The 18,625-nt window shown below is 36.8% G+C and overlaps 1 protein-coding gene and 1 non-coding gene across 4 annotated transcripts in view; one reads left to right on the top strand and one right to left on the bottom strand.

The window, feature by feature from the left end:
* Window positions 1–2,272: 2,272 nt before the first annotated feature.
* Window positions 2,273–18,625, top strand: part of arnt2 (aryl-hydrocarbon receptor nuclear translocator 2) — an 88,471-nt gene continuing 72,118 nt past the window's right edge. For 2 of the 3 annotated variants that reach the window (XM_030127461.1, XM_030127456.1), the window contains exons 1-3: window positions 2,337–2,663; window positions 11,798–11,909; window positions 16,269–16,316. In XM_030127461.1, coding sequence (XP_029983321.1) covers window positions 2,633–2,663; window positions 11,798–11,909; window positions 16,269–16,316 — 191 coding nt within the window. In that variant the 5' untranslated portion in view covers window positions 2,337–2,632. Of the gene's footprint in view, window positions 2,664–11,797; window positions 11,910–16,268; window positions 16,317–18,625 lie in introns of all 3 variants that reach the window. The other variant, XM_030127470.1, reaches the window with a different exon arrangement.
* Window positions 4,370–4,442, bottom strand: trnaf-gaa (transfer RNA phenylalanine (anticodon GAA)). The gene has a single exon. It is a non-coding gene; the product is annotated as a tRNA-Phe (tRNA).

Here is an 18,625-nt window from a genome sequence, read left to right as displayed (position 1 = left end):
ATTACAGTATTTTGTTCATTATTTTATTTGTTTTATTTTGTTCAGTATTTTTTTTCATTTCTTACTTTTTTCTGATAAAAAAGTGACTGACAGATGAACATATTAATAGATAGATAGATAGACAGACAGACAGACAGACTGACTGACTGATTGACTGATTGATTGATTGATTGATTTACTACTTTATTAATCCCCATGCGGAAATTCAAAATACAGTCACCGCTTGACAGAAACAGTCATAACCACATCAACAATAAATAAATACAGTGTTAATAGCTAAAAGTAAATTAGATTAAAAAGAAAGTAGAATTAAAAGACAAAGTGTCGGTTCTAGTATATTAAACATAAAAACCCCTCGAGGACAGAAGTGTTCTGGAGCTTCTACTAATCTAATAATAATAATAATAACTAGAAGCACTCACTTGTTCCTGGTGCCAGTATCAACATTTCCTGAAAATTTCATCCAAATCCGTCCATAACTTTTTGAGTTATCTTGCACACGGACAGACAGACAGACAAACCAACGCCGACAAAAACAAAAACTCCTTGGCGGAGGTAAAAATAATAATTAGTGATGTGACATTCACAAACGAATCGAATCTTTTGAACGGCTCTTTGAAATGAACGGTGGGAACCGAGTCTTTGTAAAGAGCTGTTCATTGTTTGTTTGTTTTTTTTTAATTAATAACAGTGGTTAATCACTGTTGTGTTTTGTGCATTTTTTCCGTATGTTTACACACATTTATTGTTCTTGTTCTGAGGGAAAATGCACTACAGTTGTTAAGGTATTTAAGTAATTGCAATGATAAATCGTGTTTTGTGCATTTTGTGTTTTGTGCATTTTTTCTATATGTTTACCAACATATTGTTCTTGTTCTGAGAATTACTCTACAGTTCAGGTATTTAAGTAATTGCAGTGATTAATCACTGTTGTGTTTTGAGCAGTTTTTCCATAAGTTTTCACACATTTATTGTTCTTGTTTTGAGGAGAATAAAATGTTTTTTCATAAGAAAATGTTTTATTTTCTTCTTCATTTTTAGGCTACAGACTAGTCCACATAATGCACCATGATGTTTTTGGTCAAATTCCAGCATTTGCCTAATGTCTCCTCTCCTGTCATGTATTTAGCCCACACATTTTAACCCTTTCATGTATGAATTATGAGAACCTTAATCAAGATTTTTTTGTCTTGAGTGTTTTTATTCTTCTTTAGGCATGAAAAAACCCCCAATGTGATTGATTTTTTTTTTTTTTTTTTACCAACCTGTTTTTCATGGAGTTACAAAAATGTCCACTCAGCTACACCATGAATTTTATTCTTGAAGCAAAGAAACATGTATTTAAAACCCAATATCATAAAGTGATGTGAAAACAGTGAAATGAAACCATGTTTAATGCAGCTAATCTGATGTTTTCTCACATTTTAACATATTCTAATACTAGTTATTAATCACTTCATGGAAATAATATGCAAAAAAATGAATATTAACAATTGATTTCCACTCAAGAACCAACCAAGAACAGCAAAGTTACAATAATGGTATGAATTGCAGCTTATGAGATGATGCATAAGTGTACACTGTGTTGGTTGATACGGAACTAAAACAACAAAACCCATGAATATACAAGAGTAAAGCTGTCGAGTAACTGTCCACTGTAGTGACCACTATGCATGAAAGGGTTAACTGAATATTCTTTTTTACGGTAAGATAATATTTACTGCCGCGCCAATTAAACACCTTTCAGATGTAATGTCAATCATCACATGTAGCATATTTAGTCATTAAAACATTCGTGTTTCAAAACAATGAAAAAAACAGTCTTTTGAACGGCTCTTTTCAGTGAACGGCTCCTGATCCCTTCAAAGAGCCAAAAGTCCCATCAATAATAATAATAATAATAATAATAATAATAATAATAATAATAATAATAATAATAATACATTTTTTGTAACGCACTTTTCATTCAGTGAATCTCAGAGTGCTGCAACAGATAAACAGTTTATTATTTTGTCCATTTAAAAAATAATAATAATAATTTTGGCCATTATTTTATTCTTTAGTACTTTTTCTTCTGTTAAACTCATCAACAGTGGGTGACACATGAACACATCCGGAACTCTTTTCCATGGGTCTTGTCGTTATGTATATTATAGTAGAGTGTCTATTGTCTTGGTTAGTCTTGTAGTCTATTGAACCTGGTTCCAGACGGTCTGTGGGGTCTTACTGAGTCCATGTGGATATGAACCGGGCTGGTCCTCCGGTGGTGCACCCGTCTGAACCCGTCTCCTCCACCTCTGCACCATCTCCCTCTGAACCACATTCATTTCTTCTCATCCTAAAGTCTCGCGGTGCTTCCATTCAGACATCTTGCATCTGATTGACTCTGCTCTGCCTCAACATTATCATTAAAAACACGCGCATCCTCGGTCCGTACGTCGGCCAGGCTTTGTTTTCCCTTCGGTACCGGTCCGTCCTGGTCCTCGGTACCGGATGTGAGCCGGTTGGACCGAGCCTCGCGTGTCAGTCCCGCGGACTTTGCTCAGTCTCTCACGGGGCTTCTGTCTCCCTCCACCGTATTGTGCGTCATCTCCATCGCTGCCGTTTTGTTGATTTTCTCCGGTGAGGAAACATGGCAACTCCCGCCGCGGTCAACCCGTCCGGTAAGTGCCCCGAACCCGGCCGGTACGCGGAGCCGGGCCCGGGCCCTGTGGTGGACGGAACGGGATGGAGGGGGACAGGGTACGGGTCGGGTCGGGACGGAGACCCGGGCTGAGACGGAGAGGCCGAAGCCTGGCTCCGGCAGCATCCCCTTCCCCCACTGAACCCTCCACAACACGGCCACGGTCCTCGGCTTTGCGGCTACTCTGGTCCCGGTGCCGGTCCCGCTGTGTCCGTCTGTCTCTATCTGTGTGTGTGTGTGTCGGTTCTGGGTCGTGTTCGAGGCTTTTGTCGGTCCGGTCGGAGCCGGATGTGTCGGTGTGTCAGAGCCTCGGCCGTACAAAGGTTATTTAGCATACGGAGGTTTGCCCTTCACATCTGACACGAACCGAGCCGGGATTATGGACTGGACCGGTTCGGTTCTGGAGCTTACTGCAGAACCGAGGAACCGACACAGACCCAAATGAACCCGGTCCGACTGAAGTGGAACACGGTCCAGAACATAATGTCTCCTGGACCTGAAACCCGCCGCTGGACTCACATTTACATAATATGCAGCCGAACTTTGAGACCCAGCAAAGTGTAAGGAACCAGGTCCAGAAGTTCAGACTGTGGTGGAACAAACGGGTCCAGACGGGTTTAATAGTGGCCGAATGACTGGAAATAAGTCAGAGTTAGTGTTAAAGTGATGCATTCAGCTCTGTTTGGGTTCTGCTTCTAACATCAGCCTCACAAAAAGTAAATGATCAAATATTTAGATGGAGTCTGCTTCTTTGTTTACTCTAAATGATCCAGTTGATCATGATGTCAGTAGAACATACATGACTGTCATGTGTTGTGGACCTGAAACCTGCTGTTGGACTCATGTTATATAATATGATAATATGCAGCTGAATTTCAGAATCTGTGCAGTGACTGTAGAGTAAAACCTTGGTCTAAAATACACTGTAGATGGAGTTGAATTATTGGTGAATTAACCCTCCGGTATGTACACTTTGCTTTTTTTTTTGAAAGATGGTGGAAAATAACCTAAATATCCTAATTGTCGCAGACATGGTCTTGGTCTTTTTCTGAATATTTGATATGTATGAACCTGAAAGTTGTTGTAGTTAACCTTCTGGTATCCAAGTGAGCAAATTATGCACACTTTGCACTCATAAAAAGTCATAGTATTTTTCATTCTGGCCTAATTTGTAGTAGTTATAGAGTTCATTTTTGCATGATTTTGAAAATTCTGACCCAACCACTAAAATCAGCACATTATAAACAATGGGAAATTACTTCACTAACACCTTTCTCCAAAGTGAGTTAAAAAAAAAAAAAAAGTACATTGACACATTATAGCATTTAGCATTTGACCTGGCACAAAAAATAATAATGCATATTAACCAATGTTACTGTTAAATATTGACATATGTCAGCCTGCAAAAATAAAAAAAAAGATAAGTAATTAAATTTTTATGTAGTATATAGAAAAGACTTTTTTGCGTGGGTGTTTTTTGCATAAAAAATCTGGTTTGTTTACATTACAAACATGGCATTTAAGGGTTTAAAAATATGATAGTTACTGAGTTTTTTGTTTAATGGCTCAAGTTGATGAGTTTTGGAACACTTACAAGTTGTACAGAACGGTTTGACTACTTGTCGTTTTTTGGTGCACATTATTCATCCCTTGTGCTGAACCCTGAGAAATGTAAGGGAAAACCATTGCTGAAACCCGGGGTTGAACCAGGGACCTTTAGAGCTTCAGTCTAACGCTCTCCCAACTGAGCTATTTCAGCTTGAAACGTATGTAATTTGTGACTTAGAGCTAAAAAGACAAAAAGAAAAACAGAACAAAACAAAAGTTAAAAACAAATTCTATGAAAAAAAATTTTATATTACTGTGGCACAGCATCGATTGTGTGCTTTTGGTGGTTAGAAGGACCTCTATGGGTAGGACAACAGAGAGTTTATTGTAATTCACTGTTGATTTGTGCTGAAGTAGTACGCTCAGTGTTTTCTGCTTCATGGTTTTTCCATCAGCCTCAGAGTAAATGATCAAATATTTAAGTGGAGTGTTGACTCTCAGCTGTTGTCGTTTGTCTGCTTTTGTTTACATGGATGAAGATGTCATCACATGTTTGTGTTGCCAATATCACTTTGTAGGAAATAATTTCAGTTTGATAATTGTGCAGTATTGATGATTTACATCTGATTAGTGCTGGAAAACAAACGGAACTAATTAGATATTAATGAACGACTGGGTTATACTAAATATGAGGCATAAAACTTTATGAATCAGTATCAGGAACAACCTTTACATAATTATTATCTATATCAGAAACTGGACAACTGTTGAACTGAAAGTTAGATCAATAACTATTTGGATTAATTGGTGATTAAATCCACCAATAAATTGAACATCAGACAGATTAATTGATAAATTGGGAGGTGAACATCAAACTTGACACAAAAATGTGGTGATTTTAGCGACTCTTAAATGCATCACCCTCCATCAGACACACATTCTGCTGATAAAACATTATATTGGTGCTGATTAATCTTTATCAATGATTACTAGAATATTATTAAACGTTGTCATGTAAAAAAAAGTCAGAAAAATTTAAAAGAGCTGAAACAAAAAAGTGTGATGTAAACTTTAAAGTGTAAATAGATTTTTAAAAGGGAAGTGGATCCTGTTTGTGTGTGTGTCTCAGGCACCGCACAAATTCTGGAAAGAGCTGAATGTTGCAGTTTGGCATACTTATGTATTTTTGGTCAAGGAGCAGACTAGCAAAACAGCAAGTTGATAGGACCAATATTTTGGAAGATATTAGTAATTTTGGAATACGATAGCCTTACAATCACATTGCTATGCCCCAAATCACATGAACACTTTGGTGGTGACTGCTGGACAAATGCGGTACAGCATGTATGAATACACAACAAATATCTGTGCTGGGGGACCAGGAGGTTGCCCTTCAGGGTCGAGATGTGGATTTTAAAAACGCCCCCCCTTTTTGCATCCCACCCTTGGTATTGACAATGATGAAGTCCAGGATCTAGAACCCCAGGGGTCAACGCACTAGTATATATGTCTGTGTAGGTTCTCATTTGACCAGGTCATCATTATTCTTGGTAGTTCTTCTCGGTTCAACCAGTATAATAAAACTACAATATACAAATGGCTGTAATTTGTAATTATGTACAATTCTCCTTATTATTTATACTATATATGGCTTTCTCAATTTCAGACTACATTCATTTATGTAAATACAATATGTATTATAATATATAATATATACATGTATTCCACTTTGATAATTAAGGACTGATTTCATGTTTTGGAAAGGCATTTTGTTTTTTGTTGTTGTTGATGATGCGTAATTCTGAGTTCACCCGGCCGATAGAACATGAGCTACTGTGAAGGCACTGTGTCCAGTGTCATCTTTGTCTTGATTCGCAGTTTCTTCAAACTACTGGTCGGATTCATTTCAAAGTTTATATGTAGCTTCCTTGGGACAATGTCTACAAAATTTCTTCACAGTTTTTTGAGATTTTTGAATTTTTAGCAAATTTTTTGAAATATTAAAAATGTGCCTTTACTTCTAATGGTCCGTATTTTAATGGCTTATAACCTGGAAATGGTTACAGATATCAGTTACTGTTGAGCATTGATGGGAAGTCACATATGGACTTTGATTTAATTGCTTGAGTTCTCCTCCAGTGAAAGTACCACCAACTTCTGTTGGGAAATCGATCTCCTGCATCAAATGCACAGGACTCTTAACATAGCGGCAGAACCTGACAACCTCACAAATTCAGCTTGGTTTTGATTGTTGATGCAACATGCTGGTGAGATAAAGGGATATTGGTCCTATTTTGTGGTTCATTTTCTGTCATTTATGAATAATTTAACCATCTGGTTTCTTCAACTTTAACTCAGACTCAGAAAGCCAGCCTTTAAACCAGAATGACATTGATATTTAACCAGTAAACGTCTCCATCCAGACCTGGTTCTGAACATTTTCCATGTGGTGACGCTGATCGGTATCAACCGTGTTTGACCTATTGCCTGTTCGATGGTTTGTTCGACTGTAGGATCTGATGTTTCACCATCAGAATGATGGTCAGTAGAGGATCTGCTCAGGGTTTGGACCTCCTTACTTCCTGTTTTACTGGGGACAAGAATCTGAATCTGAACCAAGAGGCGGTAATTACTGTTGAGTCTGAGAGACCTCCACATGAAAACAGGTCAACCATCCTCTTCCTCACGCTCTGTGTCACTTCATTGTGGATGTAAATGAAAAGGGGATATAAATAAAGAATCGGTGGTTATTAGGCCTCAGCTGCATACCGAGCACTGGCGGCGGCTGCTGTGAATCCACAATGAGCTCATGAGGATCTGTGACTCTGACACCGGCTCCGTCCACTGATGACGCCGGTACTGTGAAGGCATGTGTAAAGCTGCTGATCCCAGGTCAGCGCTGCCAAGGAGGTCCAATCAGCTGATCTGAGGTCAACTGACACAGCCTCCGAGCAGCGTGCGGAACCCGGGAATGCTGTGTCACTGCAGGATTATCTCCATCTGGCTCACACCCAGATCCAATTGGTTTAAGAGCATGTGAAACATGACAAGTGAAATGATCTAAGGAGAGTGGCGTGTTTAGAGACAACAAAGGAGGAGGAGGAGGAGGGTCACCTCGGACCTGCTGTCCTTCACTTCCACTCAGATTACTGAGGTTATACGTCAACATGTTAGATTTTATAGACCTTGTGGATCTCAGTTTAGACCAGGATGGAGTCGGACACATCTATCTGTGTCATTGTGTTATTTATTTATGTTTGTTGTTGTTTGCTTCTCTGAAACTACTGGTTGGATTCATTAAAAATTTTATATGTAGCTTCCATTGGACAATGTCTACAAGGTATGATTACAGTTTTCAGAAATGTAGATTTTTGATGAATTTTTGAAATACTAAAAATGTGCCTTTACTTCTAATGGTCCATATTTTAATGGCTTAAAACATGGAAATGGTGGGAAATATCAGTATAGTTGCTATTGATCACTGATAGGGAGTCATATATGGACTTTAATTTCATTAGTTGAGTTCTCCTCCAGTGAAAGTACCACCCACTTCTATTGGGAGACTGATCTCCTGCATCAAGACCACAGGACTCTAACATAGAGACAGAACCTGATGACCTTGCAAATTGAAGTTCTGTTAATTGCTGATAGAACATGCCAGTGAGATACAGGGACATTGGTCCTATTTTTCTGTTTTTTTGTGTAGTTGTGGTTTGACTTAATATTGTTAAATATAGTAAACAAAACTTTGATTTTATTCTTGCTCATCATGAACCACTATGGAGGAAAAACCAACTGAATTTACTCATAATTTTGTTTAGTTTTTGATGCTGTTGTGTCAGTCATTGTAGTTTTTGTTTTTTAATGTGTTGTTTTAATTCTCCAGTTGTTGCAGTCACAGTTTTAGTCTGATATTTCATTGTCAGTGCTGCGTTTGTGGTGTAAGGTAAGGTTGCGTTTCCAGTTTTTTGTGGCGGTGTTTTTCCCCGTTGGGGACATGATGTGTTCAAGGACCAGATTCCAGAGCAGGAACAACCTTGTGTGATTGAGAAGGAGACAGGTTTCTCCAGAGGCTTCTCCATCGGTTTGACCTCAGGGCGTCTTTCAGCTTCATCTGAAGATGTGACAGAAGAAGAACCCGATCCAGATCAAACGCAGTCAGGCATCTTTTAGAAAACCAAAGATCATCAGACTGTCCAGGGAACTGTAGTTGTCCCCTAAATCCTGAGGTGGCAATGTTTTATTTTTCTTCGTAGTGGTTGTCCCGTGTGTTATTTGGTTTTAAATGGTTCATTTTAGTTCAGTTGAATGTTTGTTTCCTGCAATTGTTGGAGTCTCATCACATCTTCGCTGCAGAAGAAAATGATTCACAAAGACATATCGAGGAAAAGTCAAACTGAATGCACATGCTAGAGGTTAGACTTTAACAAAGAGTGAACAAAAAGATCCTGTTTGATTCATTTTAGAACAAGGGTGTCAAACTCATTTTAGTTCTGGTTCCACATTCAGACCAATTTAATCCCCAGTGGTCCGGACCAGTAAAATGATAACATGATAACCTATATAGGATGATATCTCCAAAATTTTCTGTTTGTTTTAGTGCAAAAAATAACAAATTATGAAAACATTTACATTTACAAGCTAGCCACACAAAAAAGATGTGAATTACCTGAAAAAAAATGAAATTTCTAAAGAAAAATAAGTACAATTTTATGCCTCAACTTATCATTTATACATGTGCATTATGGATGGGCATTACAAAGGCACAAAACATATTATTGTTGTACAGAATATTAAAATTGCACTTTCTTGAGCTGTTTCAGGTTGTTCATATTTGTTTAGGTTATTCATGTTTTATTGTTGAAGGATAGTTTGTAAATATATTTGCACTAAAACGCAGAAAAATTTGGAGTTGTCATCATTTATAGGTTATTATGCTCTTATCTTACTTAAGTTCATATTGGTCTGTATGTGGAACCTGAACTAAAACCAGTTAAACATCATTGATTGTTAATATCGTAAGTGTAATTTTTGCATTTTGCAAATTCATTCCATGGACCGGATAGGACTCTTTGGTGGCCGGTTATAGCCACATGTTTGACTCCCTTGTTTTAGAACAATCGTATGTGTTGTAGGTGACATTTAAACATTATATCACTACATTATTTTCTTTTTGTCCTGAACCTGCCTGTAGTGGAGTTAAAATCTATTCCTTTCTTCTTCCTTTTAGTGTTTGTGATTATTATTATGATGTTGTTTCTTTTAACCCTCAGAGCTCCAAGGGGATTTAATCGATTTTTACACTTTCTTAAGTACACCTTTTTATGGTAGGCTACTTATAAATGACACAAATCCCAAGTGTTTTATATGTAAATGTTCAGTTCAGTCTCAGCTTTATAGAACTGAGGCCTATTTTTGTCCTAGTTCACTGTAGAAAGAAATAGTTCAGCCCAAACACTGAAAGTTTGAAGTCACATTAGTGAAAATGTTCAAATCTGTTGTGAAAACACACCTTCACTCATTTGGATGAAGTGTTTTGGTGTTGAAATAGGTTTGACAAAGTCTGAGCTTTATTAAAGTAGTGGAATACATGAACAAGATAATAAGGAAGTGGAGAAAACATGTTTAATTGTCTAAAGTTGTTAATTTCCTTGATAATGTTGTTCATTTTTATTATAGTTTTGTTCATTTTTATGATATTATTTTTTGTTTGTTTTCCAGATTAATTTGCTCATTTTCTTGAATATTTCATTTGTGTCTGTTTTTCTTGAGTATTTTGTTTGGGTTTTTTTGGTCATTTTCATGATAATTTTCTTCATTTTAAAAACATATAGTTAAGTGTAGAAAACATGTCTAAAATCCTGTTTTTTAGTGCTGTCATTAAACATAATGCTGTTTGGTCATGCATTTGAGCATGATACATTGTCAAACATCCAAACTCTCCCCAGTTTTTATTCACTTAAATGTGAATAACCCACATATTGTTTTCACATCTGGGACAGACCCGGTCCAGGTCGTATTGTGGATGATGTCCTGATGTTCTACTTGTGTCGCTCTGTGCGTTGTTGTGTATTGTTGCGCATGTGTTGTTCTGGATGAATGAGTTATCATTAGATTGCATTGGTTTGGAGCTGTGTGTCTCAGACCCACTCCATGAATGAATGATGAGTCCATGTTTGTACAGGACGATGAAGAGAAACACTCAAATATTAAGGGATGGAAGGTTGGCTGTTTCGATCTGTTGAATTAGGCCGATTGAGTGAATGAAGCTGAAGGATGGAGGAGGAGAGAGGAGTAAATATGAGAATGGAGGAGTAGATATGAGGAGGGGTATAATTCAGCTGTAATAAAAGTTTCACATTGAATGGATCCGTTACAGAATCACAGCTCAGTGTTTTGATGCTAATGCTAATGCTAACAGGCCTTCAGGCTTCAGTCATCAGACCTGGACTTATCAACTCTTCACTGACTGGGACAAACGCTGCCTTCAGGTGCTATTGAGAAGATGATTCTTTACACTTTGAATTTAAAATCACAAGTATGTTGTGTTCAAGTGCTTTTGCAGTGCAGTTTTGGATGCGTTTGTTCATCTGCTTCAGCATGTTTTTTGTGCAAATTATTTATACTATAGATTTAGGCTTTGATTAATTCCCAGCCTTAACTAAATTTCTATATTTCAGTACTTCTCATATAAAGCCGAGGACGTTGCCAGTATCAGGACTAACCCTGGTTCTCCGGGTCCATCCTTATGTTTGTCTGCACCAGATTAACCCTCCATTGTCCCACCCAGAGAGGCCCTAACCCTAATCACTAAAAAGCACCTAATCTACGCAGGGCTGTAGTAATGTCAACAGTTTTTTCATAGTTTGTTTTAAATTTTTTGGGCATTTCTTTAATATTTCATCAACTTGAGCCATGAAGAGAAATACCAAATACTCAATAACCCTGTAAATGCCATGTTTGTAATGTAAACAAACCACATTTTTGATGCAAAAAAAAAAGAAGTTTTTTTTAATATACTACATAAAAATTGAATTACTTATTTTTGATATTTGCAGCCTGACATATGTCAATGATTAACAGCAACATTGGTTAATATGCAGTATTATTTTTTTGTGCTAGGTCAAATGTTTAATGCTAAAATATGTCAATTTGTCTTTTTTACTCACTCAAGAGAAGCGTGTTTGTGTAGTAATTTTCCATCGTTTACAATGTACTGATTTTAGTGGCTGAGTCAGAATTTTACAAATCATGCAAAATAAACAACTTTTGACTTCTCTCCTATTACAAACTGAAAAATAATGACCTTTTATAACATAAAGTGCAAAGTGTGCATAATACGCTCGCCCTGATACCGGAAGTTTAAACCTGGACCCACCGTGTGACGTGCTGTATTTTAACAGGTTCTCTGTAATATCTTGTATTTTAACGGGTTCCGTGAACATCCTGTATTTTCATGAGTTCCCTATAGCATCCTTTATTTTAACGGGTTCTGTCCTGTATTTTAACGGGCTCAGTGAACATCTTGTATTTTAACGGTTTCCATGTCGACCCGTTGTGTTTCAGAGATGGCCAGTGAGTTGCCGGGGACGGTGGCGATGCCAGGGGGCGTCGGCGCCGGGCAGGTGAGGATGGGTGGTACTGTTCCAGGCCGGGGAGGCAAGAGGAGATCAGGAGGGTGAGTCTCAGAGTATCTGCTGATACAACTCACACATGTACAGGCATCAGTTCTGTTGGAACCAGTAAGGATGTGTTTCCTCTGTTTCTGTGTTCAGTCCACTGGTTTTTATTTCCTGAAGGTTTGCTAGTTTTACAGTCACATTTTTACATCTATTACTTTCTTTGTCTTTATTTCTTTGATTTGAAACCGGGAGGCTTCTATCAGTCACAACTGTAGTTTTAATGTTCTCTGTTTAACTAGTATAAACGTATTTACAATAAAACATCATTTTGTGGTTTTAATACTATTAACTCTTTCATTTTCAATAAAAGACTTGTGTTGCAGTAATAAACCCCTTCTAAACATGGTTTTTGTTGGGATCATTATTGGGATGATGATCTAGACCAGGGATGTCAAACATAAAGCCTGTGGGCCAAAACCAGCCACCAAAGGGTCCAATCCCTCCTATGGCATTAATTAGTGAAATGCTAAAATGACACTAAAGATATTAACAATCAGTGATGTTAAAATCATTTTAGTTCATGTTCCATGTTCAGACCAATATGATCTAAAGTGGATCAGACCAGTAAAATATTAACATAATAACCTATAAATAAAGACAACTACACACATTTCTCTTTATTTTAGTGTATCAAAGGAAAATTAATTGAAATATTTACATTTACATTTAAACCAAAAAGGGAACAAATATTAACAACCTGAAATGTCTAAGGAGAAGTAAGTGTAATTTTACTGATATTCTGTTTGTTACTAAATATTTTTTATATTTGTAGATCCACTGTGATCTGTAAGTTGTAATGTACATGTGTAAATAATTAACTGAGGCATGATGTTAAAATTACACTTATTTTTCTTAAGAAATTTCAGGTTGTTCATGTTATTCACATTTTTTAAAGGGCAGTTTGTAAATGTAAAATTTTTTGTAATGTAATTTTATTTGTTTCACTCTAAAACATTGAGAAAACCTTATGTTAGTCAGTATTTATAGGTTTTTGTGTTATTATCTTACTGGTCTGACTCACTTTAGATCATATTGGTCTGAATGTGGAACCTGAACTAAAATGAGTTTGACACCCCTGATCTAGAACAACAATAAGCATTACATCATTATATATTTTTGTTTTTTTAATGCCCTTTATTTGTAATTTACTCCTAGTTTTTATTTGAGGAAACACTCTCGGTTCTAAAGTTGTGTTTTTTTTGTTCCAGTCATTGCCAGGATGATATAGATGTTCATCATGAATCTGCATCTGATGAAACGTCCTGAACTTTTACTGTTTATGCTGTGATTGGACCTTTTAGTTTCTATCCTCTGTAGTTGGAGGAGGATTAAAGGCTTGTGTTTGTCCTGTGGAGGAGGTTTCCAAAACCATCAACCAACAGCCTCCTACTTCTACTTTTACTCTTCTGTTACATAATCCACTTTTCCTCCACAGGTTTTCCATCCACAGCTCAAACAGAACAGGCTATGGGTGGACGATTTAGTGTATCTGACTTTACCCTATAAAGGACTACCATTATAACAGGCAGCCTAGATTTATTTAGGTTGTGTCAGAAAATGTATTTTTACCAATTATTTTCCACCTTTTTTTCAGGAAGAACTTAACTATCAATATCTGGCCATTAATTATCATTTTTGTATGTAATAAATGATTAGTGAGTTACAGTAAAAAATGTAAAATATGGACTTGAATTTTTATCATATTTATGATGAAAACCAACTGTAATAAACTGCCAACTATTTTACATTTGCTCAAACATTTTAGTTCGTTTAGGTCATTCTGTGTCCATGTTATAACTTCTTATATGTAGTTATTTCGAGTCATTTTTAGCCTGTGTGATAGTCTGTGTCCATTTTAGTTGTAGACAGACCCCCTCATTTCACTGACAAAAAAATCCATGATTTATTTATATTACAGACGGTGCATCTCTTTCTTCCCTGGCTAGCTCTCTGCATATATATGTACATGTATATAAATTTACATAAATTTTTATAATATTTACAGCTGAAATACAACTATCAGTGAACTATACAAACTGCAAAAATACAGATAAAAACAGTGAAAAAAACAGCGAATGGTGACAAAAACATGGCAAAAGACACTGGTAGAACACTCCGAAACAGCACTATTACTATTACATACAGTTGTTTAGAAGAATTTACCACAAAACTAGAGGTAGACCGGCCGGCCTGATATATTGATTTTTTTCAATATCGGCCTTAATTTTTTTTTTTTTTTTTTTTTTGAAAGCTGATATTTGATCAGGCACCTGAGTCGGCAGCACTTGAAGTTCAATAAATGTTAAAAGAGTACTATGTGTACGTGTATTAATAATTTCATTTATTTTGCTGCGTAAAAATCTTAATTATCTGAGTGTTTCAATTGTATTTTACGGTCAATGTGCTTTAAAACGAAAAATTGGCCTTAAATATCAGCCTCAAAAGTCGGCTTTAGATGTCGGGCCATTGGCTGACCAAATTAAAAAAAAAAAATCAGCATCGGTCTTAGAAAAAACCATATTGGTCGACCTGGAGCAAAAACACAGCTAAAACCTAATTAAAACACTGCTAAAAGTAAATCAACTCTTCCATGTCTCTCTCACTGACTGCTCTCTGCTGCTCTCTGCTTCACTTTCCTCTGTCAGTGATTGGAGGTTTTTAAACCATGAGTCCATGGGGTCGTTCAGTCCATCTGATCTAAACTGTGAAGCCTGTTTGACATGTTAATGGTATTTTCAGATGTGCGTTTATGCAGCGGGCTTGTGCTGTGTTGTGTATCTGGAGGAGGTTGTACATGACTTGAGTGCGTTGTCAATCGAATCCTCTGGGGCCCAGACGGTGCGTTTAACCCGTACACAGGCCGTAGGAAACGTAAACATGAATAAATAATCCAGACGCCGCTTTATTTATTTATTCAGCTGTAGCGTAAGAAGATCCCAACAACAGACACAGAATCATCCCCTGTGGTGTTCACGCATCCAGGCATGGCGAATAAAGTCATCAGGTAGAGGATCCCAACACGGGTCGATGGGGCGGCGTGGGGGATGGGGCGGCGGCCAAAGGGGTGAGGAGGGTTTAGGTCATTATTCAGTCCCTTCAGGCTCTTTCTGGGAGCGCTGAGGCTGAAAAAAGTCTGGTTTCACTGCAGCTCTTCCTGTAAATCTGCTGTTTTTAGTGTTTTAGCTGTTTAGCAGAAGTAAAAAAAAATCCAAATATGACCTTTACATTGCCTGGTCAAAAACAGTCTCACTGTTACATTCAGCCTTTAGCTTTGATCACAGCGCACGACACAACATTTATTCATGTCCATGTTCTTTTAGTACCAATTTGTAGTTTGTTTAAACCATCTCTCAGTTTGATCGTATAATAATTTAGTCTAGTTTAACCATCCTTTATTTGGGTTTTGTGTCTTTCAGTTTGGTTTATTATCTTTTAGATAATTTTATCCACCTTTTTAGTTCAGTTTTAGCCTAGTTTAACCAACTTTGAGATTGGTTTAACCTTCAGATTGTTTGGTTTTACAATATTTTAGACTTGTTTTACCAAATTTTAGTGTCTTTTAACCTCCTATGGGTTTTCTGTCAACCTTTGTAGGCAAGTGTTTCACAGCTTTACACAAAAAATAAACAAAAAAATTGTCCACCGCATAGGACATTCCATAAAACTTTTCAAAAATGCATCTGAAAAAACTGTTGCATCATGATGCTTCCAATATAGACAATTATTTAATTAAAAAAGAAAATAGCCAAAGCGTGTACTTTTGTGACATTTCCTGGGTCTCATGGGGGTTAATCATATTTTCAGTTTAGTGTTATTTTCTATTTTGCTGGTTTTAGTTCAGTTTAGATGCTTCCATCACTCTGAATGGGGTTAATCTGGACTCATCAGACCATTGCAACACAGTCCAGTCTTTCTGTTTCTACAATCTGATGGTTGTTTCAGAAATGAGAAGCTCCTCATGCATCATAAAATTTTTTTTAAAGAACTGAAACATATTAATCATCACAGTTATTATCATGTCTGTTTAGTTAAATCCAGGTGAGGACTTTTTTTGTCAGGCTGTGTATAGACTGCATATTTTTAGATTTATCTCCATATCCAATTTATTTTTGGATTCAAAGCATTGAAACCAAATCTCTGGTATGTGTCAATCAGATTTGTCCTTCCATCAGACCTGAACATGACCATCACCTTTACTTTGTGATTCATCACAGACGACTCATTTCTAAAAAGAGTCAGTGTCTCGTTCCGACGTCTGAAAAGTTCTACTCTGGCCAGTCAACCCAGTGTTTGTTTTGCAGAACAGTCCTCGTCTCTGACTCAAATACTCACTATGTTTCCTGTGTTTTTCTCAGAATGGACTTTGACGACGAGGACGGGGAAGGACCTAGCAAATTTTCAAGGTGAGAAAACCCGAAGCGGCTGTATCTGTGGCAGGTTTGAGACCAGTTCACATAGATCCCACTGAACCTGTTTCAGGGAATCTGCAGGTTGAGCCGAAGAAAGAAACGGCCTAGAAATTAGACGAGAAATTTACAGAGGTGGAAAGTGTACATGAGCTTCGTTTACATCAGAAGAACTTTACTGCAGGAAAAATAGTCTTTAATTAGTTTCTTGTTGCAGCTTTTAGGTTGTTTATTTTCTTGTTTTTTATCTATTATGTTACTTTAACCTTCCAGTGTCTGGGTGCGACTATTATACACACTTTGCACTTCATGTTATAAAAAGTCATTATTTTCACCATTTGTATTGGGTCAGAATTCAAAAGTTGTTCATTTTTGCATGATTTTTAAAATTTTGACCCAGCTACTAAATCAGCACATTGTAAACAAAGGAAAATTACTACACAAGCACTCTTCTCTGAAGTGAGTAAAAAATGCATATTTTAACACTGTATTACAGGATAAAACCACATGATGTCTTTTATGGATCATGTGATTAAATATCAGTTCTGTTCTTCGTTTCTTTGTCAGTTTATCAGTGTGTTACAGTGTTTTACACAGTGTTACATCCTGATCTTTTACACCTCTATACACCTGCACAAAAACAAAACACGACAGGAACTGCTTAATTACTACACTAACACCCTTCTCTGAAGTGAGTAAACAGTACACATTGACACATTTTAGCATTTAACATTTGACCTAGTACAAAAAATAATAATGCATATTAACCAATGTCAGCTGCAAAAATAAAATAAGAAATCCAATTTTATGTGGAATATTGAAAAAAATATGGTTTATTTACATTCCAAGCATGGCATTTAAAGGGATAAAAATATGAGTTATTCAGTATTTGGTATTTTTGTTTATGGCTCAAGTTGATGAAATACAAAAAAAATGTTTAAAACAAACTGTATGAAAAATATTTTGACATCACTACAACACTGTGCAGATTATGTGCTGTTGGTGTTTAGAAGGACCTCTGGGCGGTATACCGGAGGGTTAAAGCTTTACTTTGTTTTCATTTTTTTGCATTTCTGTGATGTTCACAGATGGAAGTTGTATTTTCTGTGTGTTTTTGTTTCATTCATTTAGGTTGAAAGCACATGGACGATTATGTAAAATAAAAATGGTGGATAATTCTCCTCATATGCATTAAAAATAAGGACAGTTTGGAAAACATGAAGAGTAGAAAGTCCACATATTTCTAAGGAAAAGAAACCTCTAAAGTCCAAACATGCAGTGTAGTGTTTGTACGTCCCACCTCTGTAAATGTACAGATTGTCATATATTTCCTGTCCTCTTTGAATCATGGGTGATTGTCGTTTTCTGGGAGAACCTGCAGATTCCTGTCGGCAGTATCGACTGTCGTCAGCAGACTTCATGACACACTTTTATTTCTCTCCATCAAACACAGCGCTGTTTGTTTCAGTTTCTGTTTCAGTTTCTGTTTCTGTTTTATCACCAGCGACCCGACTCGGCCTCCACATCTCAGCTCCTCTCACTTTTAATTTGCCTCAGTTTCTGTCGTCTCTGTCTCCACACAGTGGAGGATGTCAGTACAGTTAAAGGAGGAGGAGGAGCTGCTGCCCTCTGCTGAGCACACCAGGAACTGCAGGCTTTAGATGGACTGTAGACGCTCTGTCCCAAAGTTTGCTGCTGCTGACCTGGACTTAGACTGTAAAGCATCAGACGTTAAATGTGGAAAACAAAGATGCACCAATCTGACATTGATACTGACTGATCAGATACTGGGGGTTGAACCTGGACAGTATTTAATCAGCTGATGTGGTTGTAAAAGTAAGATTTTCACTAAAGTTTAAAGAGGCGGTGCTGGTTAATGTACAGACTTGATTAACCCTCCGATATCCTGCTCATTTATCATAAATTATGAGAGAAATCAGCCAAAAAGTAACCAAATTATCAGAAATTAAAAACATTTTGTTCAGTTTTGGCTCATTTATCATAAATTTAAAAACAAACTAGCCAAAATGTAACAACATTATCATATATGACCCCTCCGGTATCCGCCCATAGAGGCCCTTCATAACCACAAAGCACGTAATTTTTTTTCATTTTGTTTGTTTTTAGCTTTTTTTTTCTTTTGTCATCAACTTGAGCTATACACATAAACACCAATTACTCAATAGCTGTCATATTTTTAACTCTTTAAATGCCATGTTTGTAATGTAAAAAAAAAAAATAAATCAAATTTTTTGATGCAAAAAAACAAAAAAAACCAAAACACTTTTTCCAATATACTACATAAA

This window comes from Sphaeramia orbicularis, chromosome 3, assembly GCF_902148855.1.
Source record: "Sphaeramia orbicularis chromosome 3, fSphaOr1.1, whole genome shotgun sequence".
Lineage (NCBI taxonomy): Eukaryota > Metazoa > Chordata > Actinopteri > Kurtiformes > Apogonidae > Sphaeramia > Sphaeramia orbicularis.
Note: the sequence above shows the minus strand (reverse complement) of the source record. Positions and strands in the feature narration are given on the sequence as shown.